This window comes from Grammomys surdaster, unplaced genomic scaffold (genome assembly GCF_004785775.1).
Source record: "Grammomys surdaster isolate TR1022 unplaced genomic scaffold, NIH_TR_1.0 173, whole genome shotgun sequence".
In the NCBI taxonomy this organism is placed as follows: domain Eukaryota; kingdom Metazoa; phylum Chordata; class Mammalia; order Rodentia; family Muridae; genus Grammomys; species Grammomys surdaster.
Window position 1 is genome coordinate 1546466 of NW_021604621.1, and position 23902 is coordinate 1570367.

At 38.8% G+C, this 23902-nt stretch overlaps 1 protein-coding gene across 3 annotated transcripts in view; it reads left to right on the forward strand.

Moving 5' to 3' along the window:
• The first annotated feature begins 3270 nt into the window (after positions 1–3270).
• Vsig1 (V-set and immunoglobulin domain containing 1) overlaps positions 3271–23902 on the forward strand; it is a 33558-nt gene continuing 12926 nt past the window's right edge. Inside the window, exons 1-4 of one of the 3 annotated variants that reach the window (XM_028767491.1) lie at positions 3349–3462; positions 13071–13234; positions 16398–16505; positions 23011–23209. In XM_028767491.1, the coding sequence (XP_028623324.1) occupies positions 3411–3462; positions 13071–13234; positions 16398–16505; positions 23011–23209 (523 nt within the window). In that variant the 5' untranslated portion in view covers positions 3349–3410. Of the gene's footprint in view, positions 3463–13070; positions 13235–16397; positions 16506–20087; positions 20149–23010; positions 23210–23902 lie in introns of those variants that run through there. The other 2 variants (XM_028767492.1, XM_028767493.1) reach the window with 2 other exon arrangements.

Genomic DNA, 23902 nt, shown 5'->3' on the forward strand with positions numbered 1-23902 from the left:
GCATGAGCTACAACACCTAGGTTATTGTGTGTCTCTGTGTGTTATTGAATAGGAAAAGATCTGAGATGTGTGCTGCCTGTGAGCATGGGGATGAAGTTGAACATGTGGGTGAAGGACTCGAGGTGAGCTTTTCTTTTGTACACCTCTTTGTTCTTTGAAATTCCCCTGCATTCCAAATATATTGCTTTTCTACGTTTTCAAAATTAAAAATGAGGGAGCAATCAGATACCACACTTTTCTCTAGGTTCCCAAGAAAGAATTTTGAAGGGAGTAGTCTATCTGTTACTGTATAATCAGTGTGTCACTGTGCACTGTGGTGGGAACAGCTCCTGATATGAGTTGGGGCTGGCATTTTTAAGCTTCAGTTTTCTTATACAGAAAATGGAGATAATGCCTGCACTACTTATTGTATTTCCAGTAATGGAGGTAAAACAAAAAAATAGTTTATAAAGTATAAAGCCCTCTAAAAATATGAAGACGAATATTTTATGTGCCAGTTACTGGCCCACTTCTTTTGAGCAGTGGTCAAACAATAAAAAAAAAATTCAGTTTCAAGTAGAGAGTGTGCATGATTTCCTAGAGTTCAATGTAATCCTTAGGTTTTATATGGCAGCAGTATTGATACTTTATTTAAACATTCCAGTGTGTTTTGTGTTCATATGTAATACTCTCATGGAGATAGGTTTTGGCAAAACCGTCTGATTGTTTATTCCTCTATCTTAGAGCCGACTACTTTAGTTACAGTACTAGCAAGCTTTCTGTGCTTAGTGCCTAGCACTCTTCTTTGGCTAGATATTCAGGTTTGTCTGGGTCTGTCACAGTTTACACTATTTCATGCAAATTGCCAATAATGCCCTTTTCATTCCCCCAAAGTATCCTAGTTATAATAATCAGTGTCTGAGGGTTTCTATTGCAGTGATAAAACAAGATGACCCCAAATAACTTGGAGGAAAGGGTTTTGGGGCTTACATATACCAGGTCACTGTCCATTAAGGGAAGCCAAAGCAGGAATTCAAGGCAGGAACTAAAGCAGAATCCATGGAGAAGTGCTGCATAGTGCCGTGCCCCCCCTAGCTTGCTGAGGCTGCTTTTTTATACACTCCAGGACTACAATGGGCTGGGCATCCCCCACATTGATCATTAATCAAGGAAATATTATGCAAACTTGCCTACAGGCCAATCTCATGGAGGTATTTTCTTGTTAGGAGTCCATCTTCTCAGATGCATCTAGATTTATGTCAAGATGACAAAAAGACAACCAGGACAACCAGTTACATTGACAGTCTACTATGGTCACATATAGAACATGGGAAGAAACATAGTAAGCCCCTGGTTAACAAACACCATACGTAAGAGGAAGAGTAGGCCATGAGTTTGAGAGGGAGTGGGGAGGGAAAATAGGCGGAATTATAGTGGGGAGGAAGGGGAATGGAAATGATGTAAATACAGTGCTCATATATTGAAATTTTCAACAATGACAACAAAGGAAAAAATAAGCAGATAATAGCTATATCTAAACCAGCTCTGTTTCTCTATTTTACCTTAATGCCAAAAGAAATGTCAGTGGCTTTTAGTGAAACTATGGGTCTTTTGGAGACTTGATGGACTTAGAAGCAAGCCAAGGCTTAATAACCAAGGTTCCGGAGAGCTGGTGTAGACCTCCAGAGAGTCACCCTACAAGCTGTTCTCTTGTGCAGAACTTTGCCTATATTTTTTTCTCATTGATTAATTCTCCTGATCAGAAATTTAGTTGGAGAACACCAGCCATTGATCATCAATAGTGCAAACAGGTTGCAAATTGCTCATAAATAGTATTGCTGCCTTGATACTGGGATTTTACAAATGGTGATGTTTCATGGACGAGTACAGCTAGAAAGGAAAAAGAAATTTGGAGTATGAGATCTCTGAGGAGCAAATTCCCCTTAATGACAGCCTAGAAACTCACAGGACTAAGGAGGTGGGCTCAGGAAGGAAAGTAGGTGTCAAGGGCATGCACTATTTATTTGAAAAAAAAAAAAAAGGTCTTGTGAATTATTCCTGCTGTGAAGGGGAAAATGTGTTTTTCTCTGCCATTTTTAGTTGTTGTTGTGTTTTTTTTAAATCTTTATCCCAATTCTTTATGGCATGGTACTCAGAATTAAGCTGGTTTTCAAGTAAGGTCTGTATAGGACAGAGACCATGATTCATCATATTGGTTCTGCAAGAATATGAATTATTGGGTACATTTTGTGACATACTATTTTTTAAGTTAGGCCTTTCCTGTATAGGAATGGCTCTTTCTCCCTGAAGGGGCTCACTCTCCCTAGAAGAGGTCACAGTCAGGGGATTTAGAGGAGACTCAGTTAATAATAGGAAACCATGGAGAAGCAATCTAGTATCAACTGCACAATACCAATTGCCTGAAAGCGAAATGTGAATTTATGCCAGGGGTATACCAGGGAGGACTGACATGTATATTTACAAAGTCTAAGAATATGCTCAGACATCAATATGAGGGAATGGAAGATTTTGAGGTTCAGAAGTCCTTAAAGTTTGGCATCAGACATAGATGAGGATAGGGAAGTCTGGAAGGAGGAGTTATTTTTTTATAGAAGTGAAAGGGTTTCCTGAAGAGGGAGGAATTCACTTGGCTAAAGAAAGATGGAAGTGAAATCGTTTTCTTGTAAATTAAAGCTCATAAACCATCATTCGAAATGAGTGCTTTTTGTCTGACTAAACACTTTGAGCGATAAATCTTTTCAGCATTTTCTGTGGCTATAGTTCAAATGTAATGAAGACCAGGTCATGAAAAGCTGGGAATCCAGATGAAGGACCCTGGATTTGCTGACAGTCCAGTCCATGGAGAGTGTTACTGAAAATGCCTTATTAGAGCTGGGACATTAGCCTGAGACTGGTACAAATTATTACACAGTACGAAGGAGAAAGAAATCCAGGACACCATTCAGGAAGCTGCTGCTTTAGGCTAACGTTATATCTAGAACAAAATGGAAGCAGCAGGTTGGACATGGGACAAATCTGCCATTCACTTTAGAAGCAGCAGGACCAAGAAATCTTATAGGAAGAACTGGAGGAGGCCCTCCAAGTACAACGTTTTTTATTTTAAAGGTTTAATTTTAAACAATGCAACCTAAGAGAATCTGTGTACAAAGAGCTGGAAGATTTAAGTGCATGGTTTATTATTAACACAGTAGCAAATATATCAAGGGAACACACCCGGGGGAAAAGTGTTTCAAATAAACACTGACTTCAGAGAGAAGTCAGTGCCCAATAAGCAAGCTTAAGGAGGCCTATTTGCTTGGTGATGCCCAGCTGATAAGCCAGCCAAACCTCCCTGTGATTGAAGAAGCCAATTTGAAACTCAGTTCGGGCAGCCTTCGGAGTAGCACCTGCTGCTCCAAGCAGCTTTCAGCATGATGGTGTTTGCATTTTGGAAGGTCTTTCTGATCTTAAACTGCCTTGCAGGTAAGGAATGGATCTTCCAACTACTAATGGCAACTGGAAATCGAATTTCTTTCAGACTAAAATCTCAGATATTTACAAAAATCTTCATCTCCTAGACTTCAAAGAGATTGTGATGAGTATGCCGTCTAGTTTCAGAAGTCTTGTTTAGCAAATGTGTTCGATGTCGTTGATTGGGAGGTCATTATTCAGCCAAATTATTTTTATAGAGCTCGTGAAATGTTTCCCATTTTCTTTAGTTTGAAAGATGAACAAGCAAATTTACTCTGAAAGCAAAAGTTTGCACTTTAAAGAGATCTGTTTTAGTTCAGTGTCTCCCCTAAGCTCACCATGTTTGACTCACTTTGCCAGAGCAAGAAAAGCCTGGCCTCAAGAGCGCATGAACATATGTGTGGGGAAACTAGAGAAAGACGCACTGAGTGCTCACTCAGTTAGTAAAGATTTCCTAGGAAGTGCGGTTTTTGAGTCTTAAGTATGTATTGCAGAAATTATACGATCGAATAGTCATGCCATAATATGAATAATATGGACAGGTTTAGGGATTTGAGCAGAACAAAATGATTTTTAGAGCCCCAAACTCCAGTGTTAAGCTCAGGAGAGGCAATTGATTTGGCAAGTCCCTTGGCTGGGGTTTAAAAACTAATGTGTATATTTTGAATCTGTTCTGATGGTAAGTGAAGTTTACGGTAGCTACAATCATATTGTTTATAAAACACGGGTGCTCTTTTAAGTCATGAGTAATTTTAGGCTATCATTAGCATGTAATTTTACAAGCACATTTAATGATACAAGAATATGCTCAGGATAAAATAAGTAAAAGGTCAAGATACACAAACATTAATTATAATAAATCAAAGTTTCTACAATTAATCATGGTTCTTGTTGGGTGGTATGATTAAATGTTTTGATTTTATCTCCGTAACTTTTTTAGCAATAGGGAAAATGTTAATTTGAATACTGTCTTGTGGTTAATAGCAAAATTTTAAATATCTATTATTAAATGCTTAAACAAAGATGTTATATGGAGTCAAAAGTCGCCAGAAAGAACTATTAAATTTATCCCATAATCTATTCTGGCCATAGTTACTTGATCTTAGAGTTTTGTTTCTATTTAATAGTTGAAGAAAATCTCTGACATTTTCTTCAGTTGTTAACTAGATGGCTTAAACACTAAGCTTTATGTACCAACCCTCTAGGAGCATACCTTTATTCAACATAATTCTTTCTGTAAAGCCTTACCCTGTTCTATATTAGACATAGGATCATAACAAGTACATGAATGACTTTTATTATAAATACATATATATTTATATAATTTTACTGATGTTAAATATAATGGACATTTACTGTATTTGACAATACAGAAATTTATAAATAAAAATATACTCTTACCACTCAGATTTGGGTAAATTTTTTTCTTTGTAAGAATGTACATCACATTCAAATGGGGCCTATGTCTTGTACCTCATTTTTCTATTATTTAAAAAGTTATTTAGGTCGGGTAGTGGTGGCGCACGCCTTTAATCCCAGCACTTGGGAGGCAGAGGCAGGCAGATTTCTGAGTTCGAGGCCAGCCTGGTCTACAGAGTGAGTTCCAGGATAGCCAGGGCTACACAGAGAAACCCTGTCTCGAAAAACCAAAAAAAAAAAAAAGTTATTTAGCATGATGGTGGTATATTGATTGTAACTTTCAGAAGATGGCTCAATCAGAGGGAACCATCACACCTGGGTATTTTCTCTTAAATCAACTGTGTGACTTTTTGGTTTTTGTCATTGTTTGACATGTGCTGTGTATTTATGGATATATGTTTTAGCTGGCCCAAAGCAAAATCCGATTGCACAGGAGGTGGTATGAAAATGGGATATAATATGACGTGACCTGCTGTAGTCACAGTCATGTGGATGGCATATGAAGGAAGATCTAGGTAATCTATACCTGTCATTCACAGAGGTGCAAGTCACTTTCCTGCTTAGGAGCCATCAGTTGACATTACAGTCATAGGAAAACTAATAATGTTTTATAAACGTACAATTTCATGCTCAACCTTCATTTGTTCCATAAAAAATACTATTTTTGTATTAAGCATGGTACATGGACCCTAGTAAAAATGTGTTGAAAGAATAATTCATCACCCCCAAACCCAGACATCTGGAAATGATTTTCATACTCACATTTAAAATCATATTTCTGCACAGCTAATCAGGAAGACGTTCTCTTAATCAAAAAATTCTCAGTGATGTCTGAGGTCTTAATTTCCATTTCAGAAAAGCAAACTGTAGTTAAAACTTTGTTGTGCAAAAAAAAATTTATGGTTTTAGCGCCTTGTGATATGTATTTGTCACCTGTTGGAAAAATATGTTACTCTTGTTTTCAGTTAATGGAGGTATGCACTTGAGAGAAGTCAATATCTTGGAATGTTGGTTTTGAAGTCAAACACAAAAATTATAGAGTCATTTGGTTATATTATTTCATAACTAAAAAATAGAGCATCTTTACAAGGAAGTGGATAGAGATGAAATCACTTGAAATATACCTAGGAAACAGCCAGCTGGGCAGTAGTTCTGCTGTGGCATGGTAGTCGTCTTGTAGTCCTCCAAATAAGCAAAGACCTTGCCCACACAGTAGGCATTAAATGGATGAATGATCATCACCAAAACAGAGCATATTTAAACTCTTTAGAATAATTTAAACTTAAGCACACATTTTTAGAAGCAGTCATGTACATTTCAACCATATACGTACGCAGTTTTGTCTTGTTCGTTAATTCAGTCACGTCAATGAGGAAAATTGTAAGCTAGGATTTTCATAAAATGTGTTTTAGTTTTTGCCTGTTATTTGTTCACTATTCAGTTAATGTGGGTATTTTTTTAGTTTCTCAATTTTAAATATTATTTTTCATTATAAAATTATTCCAAATATAAATAACTGGGAGGCCTCCACTTCTCTGAGGAAAAGGGGAGAAGGGAGTGGGAGGAGGAGAGGTGGGAGGAAGGGAAGAGAGGAAGGAGAGGAGGCTGCCATCGGGATGGAGAGTGGGTGACTAGATTGGTAAGAAAACAAGGAAATAAAAATATAGAAATTAATCCAAGGGAAGAAAAACTTTTCTCCTGATGTTTGTAGAACTGCTTCCTGGTTAGTGCCTCATTTCCCCTGTTTGTTTCATGTGAGTAGAGACTACTGAATTGGATGGTGTAGAGACAGAATATTTCCATGACTTCCACCATCCTCATCATCACAGAAAGTTCCACAGGACAATGATGGGCTAGAGAATGATCTCAGAGGAGTAAATAATATACAGTAGCAGAACGGTTCCCACCCACTCCTTTTTTTAAAAAAACTATTCGGATCTTTATTTCCAGTCACATTCTCTAATCCAGAGATATAAGACTGTTTATAGAAGTGGTTTATTCTATGCACAAGACAGAAAATAGCAAAGACTGTTCTAGGCTAGTAAAATACACTTGTGGGGGCTCTTCAAAGAACTGAAAAGAATGTCCAAAACCCCAAAATATCAAGAAATTAAAGTGAAAGAGTTAATAGATAATGCCTAGATTATAACAAAAAATTGAAGACTAAATGTCTATGAATCCACAATGCTATTACTTACAAATAGGACAAAATTAATAATAGTGGAAACAGAAATCTCTGGTGTTGGAAAAGTTTGGCTGGTTTGTGCGGCTACAGCTTCGTAGTAGAGGCTACACAGAGAGATCTCCTCACAGAGACAATGGTATTTGGAAGAGAGGCAATGGTACCTTACAGTGGGAAAATCTGGCAACCAGTTCAACCTGATACTATCAACATCAACAATAAAAAAATGACATCTTTACTGTTTTGTTTTAAAAATAATTTCAGATTCATTTTATTATAACACGTGGGACATTGCTCCATTTCATATAGATACTTTACAGATACAATTTTTATTGCCAAATGCTACAGTGACCCCACTATATATACTTAATGTAAAAATGATCCACATAAATTTTCTCTATGAAACGCAAATAAAAAATAGATAATTGACATGCCTACAGCCTACTTCTGTGTTTACTTCAAATAGAGGAAAGCAACAGTGTCAGACAGTTCATAGTGGAAAAATGTTAAAATATTCATTTAATCCTTACAAAAATCATAAGAAACTATTCAAAGATGAAGAACTACATCTCAGGAGTTTAATTGATTATGAAGGTCATAGTGAAAGTTGAGTTTACTTGATTGGTACTAGATCAGTATGCCTTATATTCAATGCACTCAAGGGACCAGAGTAGAAAACATCTTGCATGTATATGTATATGTATATGTATATGTATATGTATATGTATATGTATATGTATATGTATGTGTGTATATGACAATGTGATGTATATATCACAGTGATATAGTGGTTTTTGTCCCACGACATCAAAATGATTTGGGCAGTTGTATTTGAGCAACTGTTATTATGATTGCTGTAGTTAGAATGATCTGCTCTATTTAGCTAGTGTCACTTCACTCAACTAATCCTATTTTATGGCTGTTGAAGAGTCTTGCTGTCTTAGAGCTTTACTCCTGTGAGCAGACACCATGACCAAGGCAACTCTTATAGGGACAACATTTAATTGGGGCTGGCTTACAGGATCAGCGGTTCAGTCCATTATCATCAAGGCCAGAGCATGGCAGCTAGGAGAAGCCTGGCTTCCAAGCAGCTAGCAGGAGGGTTTTAAAGCCCACACCCACAATGACACACTTCCTCCAACAAGGTCACAACTCTAAATAGTGCCACTCCTGGGCCAAGCATATTCAAACTACTACACTTGCTATACTTAATTATATGCTTCTCAGTATACTATTGATGTTATGGACTAAGCAACATGTGCACACTTCCTCTAAATTATCTGCCATGTTCTATAGATTAGTATGATGCTTTTAAAAGTAGACAAAATATTGATGTTTAGTGTTTCACAAAGCACTGAAATATTGAATTTCAGGAAGCATTTTTAAAAGTGTTTATATTTGTTTTTTTACTTAATGTGCATGAATGTTTTACCTACATGAATGTATGTGGACCAAGTATGTGCCTAGTGCCTACAGAGGTCAGAAGAGGGCATCACATCCTCTGGAGTGGTAGGGATGGTTTTGTGAGTCAGCATGAGTGCTGGAAAGGATGCTAGCATCCTCTTCAAGAGTGACAAATGTGCTAAATCACTGAGCCATCATTCCAGCCCCCAAGAAAGAAGTATTTTAAGAATATTTATGGTCCCCTATTAAAATATAAGAAAAATACTATTTCTGAATGCTCATCAGAAGTGTCAGTATAGGTACCTGTTTTTTTAGATTCTTGTTTCTTGGTGATTTATTTTTCTAGATATTTTCTGTCATCAGATTTCTTTGGAATATCCCTGAATATTCTTTTCCATTTATGTTAGTGTCATTGAAAAGCAGTTTCTGTGATGAGGTCATTTACACATTGACTTGTCTCTCTGTAGTGTCCCGGGAACTATGCCTTTTACCTTATGAACACATCTCACCCTTAAAGAGCTAATTTTTACAAACAAGGCTATTCATTAGCTCTTGATTTTTCGCTTGGGAGTTCAAACAGTTGAGTATGTGATGATGTATACAGTTTTTAAGTGTTCCTTGGTCTGAGCAGAGTTTCTTCCTATGACCTCATTCCCAATCATAACTCCTTAAATTTTCCAGCAGAGAGTAATCTTCAGGTGTGAAGGAATAAGACACAGTCTCTGCTTGATGCTGTTGTTTGTACCTGAAATGCTCCATGTTTTTATTATCTTCAAAAAAATAAAAAGATCCATCTCCGCTTATAGGAAAACGGAAGATAAAGGTGTTTCTGTCTCAGGCACTTGGATTGTGTCTGTTGTGTGAATGAGTTTTATATTATCTGGGAAGACTAAGTCATCTTTATTATTATGCTCTCTTTTCTCATTTAATTCTTTACAAACTTGACATTTTCATGACCTGCCAAATCCACTTCTACTAAATCATTTTCTGTGTTGCATTCAGACAGGCATCCTGCTGGTTTCATTGATTTCTTTAGAGGAGAGAAACCATACACCTGCCTAAGATTCACTTAATTACAGGGATGTCTGGAACAACCAAACATTCAATATATTCAAAAGGTTAAATCTCAAAACCGGTGTGTAAATGATGTTCCTTGATAAAGTTTGGACTGATGCAAGCCAACCTGAATGAGCTCAAATTGTCCCAGCACAGTTTCAGAGGGTTAGTCTATTATCTTGGCAGCAAGCAGCAAGTCATGGCACTGGAGTAGTAGTTAAGAGCTTTACATCTTGATCCACAGGCAGCAGGCAGAAAGACACTGGGCCTGGCATGAGCTAAGGTTTATATAATGAAGTTTATTTGAAAAACTAAAGACTAGTATCAAGTTCCAAAGCTTAAAACTGTGATGTTTGTTGTTACTGTATTAAGGTTGACTAATGTCGGGAAACTATCTTTTCCTCAAAATTTGAGAATTGATTATGATTCGGAATATCGGCAATCTGGGCAATAAAAAATGATCTGGCAGTTTTGCTTTATTATTGTGAGAAATGTGTAGTATCCTTAAAACTGTCTCACTTAATAGTTTGAAAGTACTGTCTGAATTCTAATATGTAATTTTTGAGCTTTTACAGATCTCAAATTATTACAGATATATGTCTTCCAATATTAAAGAAACAGGGTATATTTGAATTAGATTTGTATTGCCTATGTCATTGAGTTTCATCCACTACCACAATGATCTGTGATAGAAATGGCAGGTAGACATTGGAACTCTCGTTCAACATTGTCTCTCCAGTATTTAGCACTAAGTTGATGTTCAATAGAGTCAAAGTTCCAATTAGACAGGAGTAATTTTAAGACCTATTGCAAAATAAAGTGACCATAGACAATATAGTATGTATTTCTTTGTGAAAAAATGTTTTGAGATTATAATTTCATTACATTTCTCCCTTTCCTTTTCTCCCTCTAAACCCTTCCATAATCTCCTTCAAATTCACGGCCCCTCTTTTTACTAGTTGTAATTGCATACTGTATATTTGAAAATGGCTAAGAGAATATGTTTCTTTTAAATTTATTCTTTTCTCACAGAATAAATCCCAACCACAGCCTTCCCTTTTTCCCCCTCCCAGCTCCTCCCTTCACCCCTTCCACCTCTCCTTTCCCCAAGATCCACTGCTCCTCTGCTTCTCTTCAGAAAAGAGCAGGCCTCCCAGTGACATCAGCCAAATATGACATAACAAGATGCAATAAGACATAAACCCTCATATGAAGGCTGGATGAGGCAACCCAGTAGGAGGGGAAAAGTCCTATAAGCATCCAAAAGAGTCAGAGACACCCTTCCTCTTACACACACACACACACACACACACACACACACACACATACACACACACACACTGTTGGGAGTCTCACAGGAACTCTAGGCTAAAGAACCACAGCATGTATGCAGGGCCTGGCTCTGTGGTTGTCACTTCTAAATGTCCTCATTACCAAAATATGACAAATACATTAAATGATGGATATATCAATTAATGATATAATTATTCTGTAATATATCAGAATACTATGCAAACCACACATGCATATCACATGTGCAAATATTTTTCAGTTAATTTTAAATTAAGAAACAAAGAAGTCAAATAAAAGTCAGAGATTGCAGTCATCTATTTCTCTGAAGGCTTTCTGCATTGCTGGTGATCAAAATCAGAGCTTTGTTCATGCAGGGAAGTTCTCTACTCCTCAGCCATATTTCCAGTCCTGAAGACTGTTTTAATGTATAACTTCACCCTCAATTTCCTTTCCGCTACTTTGAATTATTTTTAAGTAAAATTAGATTATTTGTCTTCCCAAGAAACCCAAATGGAAATTATAGAACTAGCAAAATACAATAATAAAAAGAAGAAACATGCTGGTACTCAATAGTACAGCAGAGATGACAGAAAATAGAATCTGTATCTAGTGAAGCTATCTCTCAAGAATTAATGGAAAATAACGAGATTCTCAGTTAAAGGGGGTGGAATATCTTTACTTAGCAGGCATACCCTTGAAAACTAGCTAAAGGAATTACTTCTGAAATATAAAAGATGATAAAAAAGAAGGATCTTGAAGCATTAGGAAGAATGAAGGGACAAAAGGAAAGGCAGAAATACAAGTACATACGGGTGACTGCTTTAACTCATGAGTTCTGTGCATCATATGTGATGACTGAACAAAACGACATTATACCATTATCTTGTACTCCAGACAGTGACATTTAAGTGTGGAGAAGGCAAGTGGATCTAAATGTAAGTGAAATTTACACAAACCACTGCAACTAGGAAAATATTGACACCAGTATTGACAGTGGTTCGGTTTATCTTTTATTTAGCAGTGCTGGTTATTGAGCCCAGAGTCTTGTGTATGTTAGATGTATCATGGTGCTTTAAATCATATCTTCTTGTGTAGAGCACACAACCCAACAACAGCGTAATGCCCATTTCTCCCCTAAGCACCTATGGAACATTGACTAAAAGAGACCAAGTATTCAGCCACAAAACTTAAATGTAAAATAAGTGAAATCACAGAAAGCAACTTAATTGTGAGCTAGTAATGAGGGGAGGAGTTTGTAGCTCAGAGGTACAGGGTCTACTCAGCATCCACAAGCTGTTTTCCATCTTCAGTATCACAAACAGGTACTGAGGTCCCTCAAAAAATGTTTTTTCTCCATGTGAAATACTTCTATCACCGGGTGGTGGTGGCGCACGCCTTTAATCCCAGCACTTGGGAGGCAGAGGCAGGTGGATTTCTGAGTTCGAGGCCAGCCTGGTCTACAGAGTGAGTTCCAGGACAGCCAGGGCTACACAGAGAAACCCTGTCTCGAAAAACCAAAAAAAAAAAAAAAAAGAAAAAAGAAAAAAAAGAAAAGAAATACTTCTACCAACATTTTCTGTGTTAAAAGTTAAAACTGAAAAAAAAAGAAAAAAAACACACAACACATAATTCCTCTAGTCTCCAGATAAATGGCATTATTACTTGTTATGTAAATTTTGGTTCACTCCACTACATACTCATAAAAAGATGAAAGTCTATAAGAAGCCTGACATCTTTGTACTACTTTGGATATAATTTAGATCTTTCGGTAAGTCCATCATGGCTCTGCCCTCCAATCCCCCACACACAATGGTCTAGGGGTACAACAACTAACTTGTCCTAGTTTGCCTAGAATTTTCCTAGTTTTGGCTTTGGCTCTGACTTCTCCAATTCTTTAAATAAATGCTCTATATTCAAGGAACACTCTTGATCATGGGAAGTCTGGGTTGATTGTTCTCCATATCCAGATCTTTTAGTGTCCCTGGGTAAGACTGTAAGAAACTGTATATAACACAACTTTTACAGGAATTACCAGTTCAGTGCTATTATTGCTTAGCCATCACCTGTGGTTTGATCATCTTTATGCCAATAACTTGTTGATAGAAACCCTCTTTCCCATGTCTGTTGTCTGCTCATGTCTCCTATGTGTTTCACTGTGCTCTCTACCTGTCATAGATTCTCTAAACAAGATGTTTTGTATTTTGTGATGAAAATGTCATCAAAACATGAGTATGTACTACTAATTATCTGATGATTATAATTCCAGGTCAGGTCAGTATGGTGCAAGTGACCATCCCAGACAGTTTCGTGAATGTCACTGTTGGATCTAATGTTACTCTTCTCTGCCTCTACACCACCACGGCACCATCCCCGGACACGCTTTCCATCCAATGGTCTTTCTTCCACAATAAGGAAATGGAGCCAATATCCGTAAGGATTCTCTAATTAAATTATTCCCCCTTAGTAGTTCTCACTGGAAACTAACTGTTGGCATGAGAATATGAAGGAACAGTGAAGTATGAAGGAACTACTGAGATCAATGACAAAAGTTGAGACACGGGGTTTTTAGGTAGCTGTTTAGTGAAGACAGTTAGTATCGGTTATCTCAGTTTTGTATACTCAGCATCGTGTGTGTCAGGTACTCCAGAATAGCCACAGGCCTTTTCATAGGTAAAATAAGCAGGAGCACTTAAAGGACATTCTACAAATATCTCATTATTTTCAGAAGATCCCAGTTCATGTGTAAATCCTAAAAGATCTGAAGAGCTCTGTCGAATTTAATAACTGGGATCTGCCTGACAAGGGAGTTGGCACATTGTTCCTGATTGAGTCTGACAATTTGAGATTCCCCAGATTGGTGGAGAAGGTCCATGGTAGTAATGAAATCCATGTTATTGTGGGCAGGATGAAGTTAGAAGATAAAGGATGGAAGGGATGGAGAAAAGGTTCGTGAGAAGTTGCCAGCGTAGGGTAGGGGAGCACCTATGTGAAAGGAGGATTCCACAGGCAAACTGCCTATCACCAGATTGCCTTCATTTGGCCTTGAGAATAATTCCTTTTGAAAATTATCCCAAGAGCTAAAATTGTATTACATGGAGTTGTGTGTACATCCGTGCACATGTGTATGCAAACAGATATACCATTCATGCCTCCATACATTCCTTGAAGAAAAAGGTCTACAGTTAACAGGTTCTCAGAATGACTCATGGCCCAAAATAATAAAGAGAACAACACTGGTGGTTTTGAATAGCCAACTGCACCTGAGTTGGGCTTTGTCAAAAAGCGGGGGTTGGTTTAGTAGATAAGGGAGTGAAGCCTAGAAGCAGAAGTGGAGAAGGAAGCCAGGAGCTCAGAGGAGCTACTTCTTGGCCAGCTACGCTTCAGCTCCCACTGACTCTTTGTAAGTACTGAATTTCTCTACATGACATTGTGAACATTTCCTTTACAGAAAACATCACCCACAGGGAGACTCCATCAGTGCTACCTGGTATTCAGAGTTAAACAGTTTCATTTACAGTAGACAATATGGGTATCACTCCATGCCTCTCTTTGAAATACAGTAGGATGAAAGTATTCATGGGAAATGATCTGACATAAGGCATATGAAAATACTTGAAAAAACATAATCTGCTCTCATTTTTATCCCATGCAAACAGCAGCAGCAGCAGCAGCAGCAGCAGCAACAGAACTATCAGCAGAAAATAACAACCAATTTCCATCACCGAAAATATCTGGACATGTTTATGTCAACTAAGAAATAATGCTTTCCCCCACAGGTTGTTTTCACTAAGATAATCACATGATCTCTTCTTTTTAAAATTTGATTTCTTAGGAGTCTTTTCAACACATTGTTCATACACTTGAAATCCTGCTCAGTTTTCTAGTGGTGGCTGATTTGGGAGAGGCTTCAGCATCTTTCGAGATGTCTTATGCTCGGTACTCAATTCAAGATGTCCTCCATTTCCTGGCGGCTAGGCCAAGCAAATCTGTGCTCAAGAGTGCACATCCCCCACTTTGCATCCTCTGATTCTGGCTCTACAGAGCCATCTCTTGACTGAACTCTAGCCACTTAAAAGCTGGTAGAGAATTAGGACTAGCAATGAACTTTTCTCAGAAAGAGACTGCAAGGGGAAAAGCTTTAGGCAATCATAGCGAGCGTGGCTTAAACTCAGGACTTCTCTTAGATGAACTTAAAAAAAAATCTATTGGCAAATGTTTGATGAATTGCTTCCTTCCTTGCCAAATCAAATGAAGCCCTTTCTCCTGAGCTGCTAGAGCAAATGAAAAATGCTTGAAACTTGTGCAATGGCCATGCTGAGGAAGAGCAGGGCTCCTGGAGGACAAGGATGGTGAAAAACTCTTGCCAAAGCACAAAGTTCCTTGTCTTGTTTGCCCACCCTGTTTCAGCTTACCTGCCCTTGCCAGATCCCCACCACAGCCCTCTCTTAGCCTCTGCTTCTAGATAACTGGCTTTCCTCTCCTCTCCCTCCTCTTCCCCTTCCATCCCTCTCCTCTTCTCTCATATCTTGTGTGCATGCATGGGCTTTTCTTTAGGATCAGAGTCCCAGTAGAAACCTCTGGATGGATGTCAGTTCTGTCTCCTAGTTGCTGGCTGGATTACCCTAGACAAATCACTTGACTTTTTAGAGATTCAATTTTCCCTCCTGTAAAACGGAGCAGCTACTCACCTCTCTGATAGTTTAATGAAAAGATTGAATGAGATGGTTTTTGTGGAACACAGGGAAGCCTTCTAGCACAAACTTTCAGTGAATATGAGCTATTATAATTAACATCACCATTCATAAGATTTATTTTGCAAAACTATCTCGCCCATGCCCTAGCTGTATTGGATGGACTAGAGAAACAGCCCAACAAGACACACTTAATATAACTGTATAACTCAGCAGAGACAGAGTCTAGGGATTTCCTGGTCTTGGTCCCGAGTTGCTGTCCCTACCAGATCCCTAATGACTTGGGGGGAAAATCCAACCCCTTTTCTCTGCTACTTCTCATTCCCAAGAAGAACTTGGTCAGCTAAGAGTTTGCAGGCATCCTAGGTTGAGATAGTAGTTTTCAAAATAGAATTTAGATTTCATTCCTGTGCCTTCTTTGCTTAAGCATTTCCATGAATTCAGACTTCTGTAGAACACATTGTAAGTTCATCTAGTGAATGTTGGGGGTGGGTATATATTTTGGGGATGTTGAGATGGCTAGGCTAGAGATATAGCCCAGTTGGTATGATGCTTGCATGAAGCTCTGGGTTCAGTCCCTAGCACCACATAAACCAGGCATGGTAGTGCATGCCTGTACTACTAAAACTCAGGAGGTAGAAGAAGGAAGATCAGAAATTCAAGGTCATTCATGGGTTTCTAATAAGTTCAAGGCCAGCCTGTGATACAGAAAATGCCCTCTCAAACCTCCCCAGCTCATGTATATGTAATAAAGACAGCTGTTTCTAGGACATTCTGTGGTATATTCGAGTAAAGTGTTGCTAGTCTGACCACTGAGTGATTTAATTCAACTCATAGGTTGATGTAGCAATACAGCATGTAGCATTCAGCTCTCAGATCCACTCATTTCTGCTCAAACACAGCATGGCTCGCACCCCAAAACTGAGGGTATGGAGGAAAAGGCAGTCAGTCAGTGTCTAAAAATGATGCATGCAAGAGACGCTCGGGGAAGATGTAGCTGGACCTCTCAGGTAAGAAAACCCATTGGTGTACTACTAGACCCCTGCACTAATTTCAGTCTAGGACACTAGACTTGCCTTAGAAGTGGGATGAGAGTGTTTCTGTTTGATAACAATAGAACTTCATGTATGCTCTCTATAACTCTGGGGAAGGTTGTTTTGTTGTGGTTTTGTTTTGGAGATAGGTTTTGTTTTGCTATAGAATGCAGGCTGGCCTTGAACTTAGCAGCCTCCTGCCTCAGCCTACAAGTATTGGGATGTGTATTGTTTGTGTTAATAAAAACAAGAGAAGTATGGGCTTAAGAGATAGCTCAACACTTAAGAAAACTTGCTACTATTGCATAAGACTTGAGTTTGATTCCCAGCAGCCATGTTAGATGGCTCACAATTGCCTGTAACTCAAAGTCTGAGGGATCCAACATCCCTTTCTGGCCTCCTTGGGCACCTGCACTTAAACACACACAACCACATACAGATACACATGCATACACATAAATACATTTGTAAAAATAAATAAAACCTAGAGAATTTTTTAGTTTTCTCTTCTCATGGCCATGCCTGGAACTCTTAATCCTCCTCCAGAAGACTCGGAGGTCTATAGCTGCTCTGACCAGGCGAGTGGCCAGCTTTTGCCCCATGTCTATCTTCGACTTTTCAAAATCATTGCATTAAAAAGCAATTGACTCTGAGGCCCAGTGTTTCCCAGGACCCAGGGCCAAATACTGTGTCTCAATGTCCTCTCTAGGGAAGTCCCTTTGGTGCATGGAAACTGCTCTTTCCATAAGCACTCTGATCCTGAGGACAGAGTTTCCATTTGGTCTTCCTTTCAGAAATGCCCTGTGTCTAAAAATATGGACAGCTTCACTCCATCCCTCAGGGGATAATCTCTGAAAACATACCTGGTACAAACAGACTAACCAAGAAGTTTTGGGAAATCTGGTTACCTCTCTGTCCATAGATGCTTCCCTCTTCTGCCTGCCTTGCTATTGCTAAAACTAGAGACAACACTTACCCATGAAGAAAATGTACAGCAACACTGCTTAGCATGGCTGTGTTAGACAACTGTCTCCTACAATCTGTATAATAGAAGAAATCCTCCATCATCTTCATGTCCATTTCTCCAATTTGGACAACTCCTTCCCCAGAGTTGAATGTCTTCATATTTTTTGGCTTCTTGCATTTTTAAATCTGTTCTGTCCTCTGTAGGTAACATTATTTTGAATATTTCTGTAACCTTGAAGGGGGGGTGTTTCATCATTTCAGGGGAATTTAATAATAGAGAGGGCATTGATTTGATTTTTCAGGACTTGGAGTCCTTAGTGACATTTGGTGAGTGCCAGCTAGAGATGCTAAATGCTCTGCAAATACATGCAACAGAGCCACCCAACAAATGGCCAAAGTGCTACTGTTGCTATCAGAGAACCTTTTAAGTCTCCCAGCTCTTTGTACTAATGCTGATCTATTCTGGGCTTCATTTCATTTCTACTGAAGAAGTACACTCAAGCAGAGACCCTCCATGATTTTATCCAAAATAGTCACTCAAATGGTGGACATCTCAAGCAAATAACAGAGAGCGTTTTTTTGTGGTATTCTATTTCTATTGTGTATAGCCATAGCCTCCATAGCACAGACATGAGAAATTTCTGGGCCTGAAGCCCTTTGCCACTTTCCAACCCATGTCTAGCTGCTTTGGGAGCAAAAGCAAGGAGCTGGAAGGGAGGCAAAGGAAAGAATGTGCGGTTTAGCTGAGGACTCCCAGGCTTCCATATCTCCCCAAGGAACCTGGAAAGCAGTTCTGGAAGCTAAAGGCCTTTAGTAAATCCAACTCTGACTTAAATAGAAAGCAGATGGGATCCGTTCATGCCTTCTTGCTCATACATCAAGCCTCTAGTTTGAGAGCTGTGCTGTAAAATTGAGGCAACAACTGGCTACCAGCTGCACAGCCTCGTGTGACTAGAAACTTGGCATCAGAGGTAGAGGAAGGCTGCTGTGCAAAGAGACCGGGAGCCTGCAGTGCAGCTGGAGAACACAGGGTGCATCATGTGGCGAAACTGTTGTTCATCATAGGAAGCACCAGACCAGGGAACTGCAGAGACTGGCATGGAAAGAAAAGGGAGACTGGCATAGGCAATGGAATGGTCCCAAAGGGGACGGTAAATCATCCCCCTTGTCTTTGGCAGGACTGAGAGTGCTCTCTTAGTGCATACTGTGAGAGTCCTGAGGCTTGGATTCTAGGTCTGACTGTAAATTGACTGTGTGAACTTGGGGAAAATCACTTCCTCTCTTAGGGCCTCAGTGTCGTCTGTAATAGATGAGAATGAATCAGACTTTGCAAACTGGAGGCTTTGGGGCCTGAGTTGGCCAACAGATGTATTTAGGTTGGCTAGGCCAGCATTTTCTTTCCACAGGTTATGCCAGCTCCTCAGTAATAAATACCATGGTCCCCTCAGGCCTTCTTAAGCCTACCCATACTTATAGACCCCTCCCCAGCTTGTTCTCATATTTCCAGTATCCATCCAGCCCCTGAGAGCTCCTGAACCTCTGTGACATGAACTAAGTGATCTCAAAGAGGATGTAATCACTAATAGACTCTTGTGACTCTACCCACCAGCCACCAATAAAGAGGGCAGAAAGAAGAAATATTGAGAGAAAGCAGGGCTTTTGGTCATGAACATGGGCACAGGCAGGAATGAGTATAATTTTAACAAGTACTACTTTGGGAAACATTGGTATAGATTTTCTTAAAGCAGGCCTCCTCTCATCCCTGCCTGTAGAACACATGAGGCTTTTCCTTGGCCTCAGTTGCTTTGATCTCCAAATTGACTATATCTATATCCATATTCATTATTCTGCTTTAATTTTCTTTTACTTAGCTTTGATTTTTAAGTATTACTCTTTTGTGGAAAGTGAAACCAACTTGTAGTCCTTCCAGGGTGATATTAGATAAGCAGTTTGGAAGAAACCTTTGTTTGTTTGTTTGTTTGTTTTCTTCCCAAGGATAATGAGAACACAGTGGGTTTGCCCGAGCAGAAAGCCCCTTCATCTATGTGTCTGGCTATGTAATACTTGTGACTCTCCTCCTCCTCAGACAACAGCCTGAACTCCAGGTCTCCTGTGTCATCCCTTTAGTGTCTGTTGTCTGTGAGGGACATATTGATTGGACTGCAGTGTAAGGAGGTGGATGGAAGGAATGATGGATAAGTGACATGTCTGAGACCTCACTGTTTACTTACCTGCCACTTTCCCCTTGATTCAGGTCCCACTAGACTTTTACAGTTGCGTCTTTCCATTTAATTTTTTCCAAATTTTATTTATTTGTTATTTATTAAGACAAAGTCTCCCTTGTAAGTCATCCTGGGTGTGTACTTGTGATCGTTTTGATTCCAAGCATGTGTCACCATGCCTGGTCTCAGATATACCCTTCTATGACCTAGTCCTTGCCTAAAAGGTCCTCTTGGAGCCTCATCTCTGCATAATCAAGGTCCTTTCATCTAGCCCCTCTAGAGCTTTCTGTGGTAGGATTGATGTTATGTCTCACTGTGACATCATCAAGCATCATAAAGTGGGGCTGACCTGTTTCTCCTTGGGAGCAGAGGGACTGGCCAGAGGCGCAGGTTGTAAAGGGCTGTCTTGATGGCAGTAGGCTGGGTTTCAGGTAAGAGCAACAGGATCTCATGCTGCCCATTCATAAGTAAATAGATGTAGTGTTGCCTGTCAGTGTAGTAAAGTCTTTTGATAAGTTAAATCTACACCTACCTCATTTGAATACCTTGAGTTACTCTGGTAGCTTTCTGGTTGGTCAAACACTGCTCCCGGTTAAGTTTGGGCAGAACATGGCATAAATGAATGAACTATATAAGGCATCATGTTTAGGGCATAGAAGAATGATAGAGAAAACGATGGAGAGAGGAAGTTGTTTTCACTTTAATTGTCCTCATTTTTTTTGAAAATGTCCTTGTTGGTCTTTCTGTACAGAGGCAGAAAGGCACATTTGAGTTCTACTAGACACTAACATTATCTTCCTTTTTTTTTTGACTCTTTTTTCTTTTTAAGAGATTGATAAGGTAAAGACCCCTGGGGAAGAAATTAGGGGAACTACTTCTCCTTCTGTTTAAATTGGTTTTACTTGTGTGTCGCCATTTTTATTCAGTTGAGGCTGGTGCACAGGAGATCAGCCAGGCTAGGCCAGTGCTCTACCATTGAAAGCCCACCCATCCTCTCAGCTGTTGATTTTGTTCCATTTTTAAAACCTCCCTTGGCTTCAGTTTCTTCTATAAAATGAGGCTAATGAATTAAATGAACCAGAAGAACCATCTAGAAGAGTTTATGAAAATAACTTGTCTCATTAGACTAAAGCAATCCCAGTTCGTGGGACATACATTGGAATCACTGAATGACATATATTTATATTAATTTCGCAAACTGTCTACACAGAATATGTATATTGTGAAGGGAACTCAGGTCTTATTATCTCATCTAGTGATTCCCAAGTTACAGTCACTCATGCCCTAGCCTCATAATTTTTGTCATATTTGTGTATTCCCAGAACTTCATTTAGTTAATAGTTTCTATACTGACTGGGACTTTTAAAATATTAAAATCTTAATGTCACCTAAGCAACAATATCTATAAGGTTACATATTGTATGCTAGATGGATTTCTCTTCAACATTAAAATTAGTAGGCATTCATTCAGATATCACTGAAAATCAATGTCCTACTTTGGAACACATTGCTCTGGCTCCTTGTTCACAGGTGGAAACTAAAAGGTTAGACAGATTAGCTATCTTTGCTTCTTATCACTCAGCAAGTTGCTATGGAGGCATAGCTAGGGAACACTTCATGTGACCACATCACAGTCAGAGAAAGAGCTGTGGACCAACCTAGATTATGTGATACCTAGGCCAGACTTCCTTGTACCACATGATTCTTACCCTGTGGTTACCATGACATCTAAACTACATGCTATTTCATGGAGATGAGAGTAGAATTCAGATCTTTCTTAAATCAAATTAATTTTTTATTGTAAAATTTATTTAAAAATTTTTTTTGCTATATAATAGTATCTTTTTGTTATTTTTAAATTTAGTATATGTCTACTGTATTACAATATTACTCCCTTTGGCCTCCTCTATCCATCCTCTCCCGAATCTTCCCTTTCCTCTTTGGTCCCTCTTAAATTCGTGGTGATTTCTCTGTCATAATTATTATATATGAATAAATATATAAATGTAACCCATATAGTGGTATATATATATATATATATATATATATATATATATATATATATATATATATATAGGTACTGAATAACCAATTAGAGGGCTCATCAAGGTGAGATCCTGATTCTCCCTCTTTCAGTAGTCACTAAGTCCATGTAGCTCTTCTTTGTGTAATATGTTTTGATCATATTCACCCCTGTCCACTTTCCCAGATTCATCACTTCCTTCCCTAGCCACTCCATTTTGTGTCCTTTCTTTTTTCTACTCATCAAATCCAGTTTGTGCTGCCTATATGTTCTTGAATGGGCGACCTTCCACTGGAATGCAGTTGACTGACTTATCAGAGACAGTATTCTTAAAACTGACTCTCCCTCTGCCAGCAGTGATCAGTTGCCAGTTGCTTCTTGGCTAGGGGTGGACTTCGTGCCCACCTTTTCTCTCCATGCTAGGATTTGGCCTTTCTTGAGTATGCTTGAGAACGTTTTAAAAGACAATCTTGTTATATAACTTAGGTGGTTCTCAAAATCATAGTGTTCCTGCTTCAGCTTCTAGAGAATGAGACTTTAGGTTTATGCCACTGCTTGGCTCAAGTCCAGTATGTTGTGAAGATGACAACAGTAACAAAATGAATCCTGTGCCCTCAGATGAGTCATCTGAAGTTCTTAATTCTCTTATTTGACATGGAAAGATGGTAGCTAACATGGACCAAGTGCACTGTTGGCCTTTTACTAGTTTATGTGGCTTTATCTTACCACTTGGAACGAATGAGACTAAGTGATTTCTCAAGGACTATTCTACCTTGAAGTTTTATATTTCTAACAAACAAACAAAAATCCATGTGTGCTTATCTAAGAGGTATGTGTGCATGAAAGGGACACAGACATTTAAACTTCTAGGTAAAGCAGTCTCATTGGGCAAGGTAAATGTGAATCAGAAGTTCATGAAGTGGTAAATATCTCTTGAGCTGTATCTTATCTGCCATTACATGAAGAGCTTCTACAGGGTAAACTGAGCAGGTGAGTATCTTGTTCTCCTAGCCCAAGGTTAGAAATTAAATTCTCTGAACTCCAATTGTCCTCTCTTCTGTAAAATATGCTTACCAGTTCCTGCCCTAGTGACATCATAGAGCTGGTCAGAGGCAAATGAGGAAACGGCTAGCAACAACAGAAAGTTAAATGCCCCCCACTGAACTGAGAAATCTAGGCTCCCTGGAACACATATAGAAGGGACTTCCTGGTAGCTTATCTTCATCTTGGATACTCTCCGGTTCTCATTTGAATTATTTTTCTATCCTAGATCTACTACTCTGAAGGTGGACAGGCTTCAGGTATTGGGCAATTCAAGAATCGAATAATAGGGGCTACCAATCCTGGTAATGCATCTATCACCATACTGCATATGCAGCCAGCAGACAGTGGAATTTACATCTGTGATGTCAACAATCCTCCAGATTTTGTCGGCAAAAACCAAGGCATCCTTGACGTCACTGTCTTAGGTATGGACATTATTATCATGCCTTTTCTTTTCTTGAAGCAACTTAGGACAGTGAATGAGTCAAGTCACTGGGCTATGGTATCAATTATATCCCTGGAGCTAATTGTCCTCCCTCCTCCATTTATTATCAGAGATAGTTTTATTAATTTAAATTTCATTTTATTAATGGAGACAGCATTCCAACTCAACCAATATAGTAATACCTAAAAATTACCATAAAATGTACTGAAACAGTAGCCACTAAAATGATATAGTAAATAACATAACCTTTATGCAGCCTATAGCTCAGAAGAATACAGTGAGCCACTCATTGATCCACAAAATTATCACCAGTAATTCTTTCAGGAAGAACTTGTACTTAGAGCCACACTTAGCTACAAGAAACAATTGTCAACCTATTTATTCCCTTTTCCAAACCTACTATTCTTCTCACCATGAAATCATTCTTTCAAACAAAACAGAAGAGTCCACTTTTAATCTATCTGTCTGTCTATCTATTAATTAATTCATTCATTTTTTTATTTCATTTCATTTTGTTTTGAGGCAGAGTCTCATGGAGCTATAGCCAGCCTTGAGCTTGCTATATAACGGAGAATGATCTTGAATTTTGATTAAGGGGGCGGGGCTCCCTTTTCAAAATGGTAATGCTATATAGGAAAATGATACTTGTTAAGCCATTAGAAGAATTAAGTTA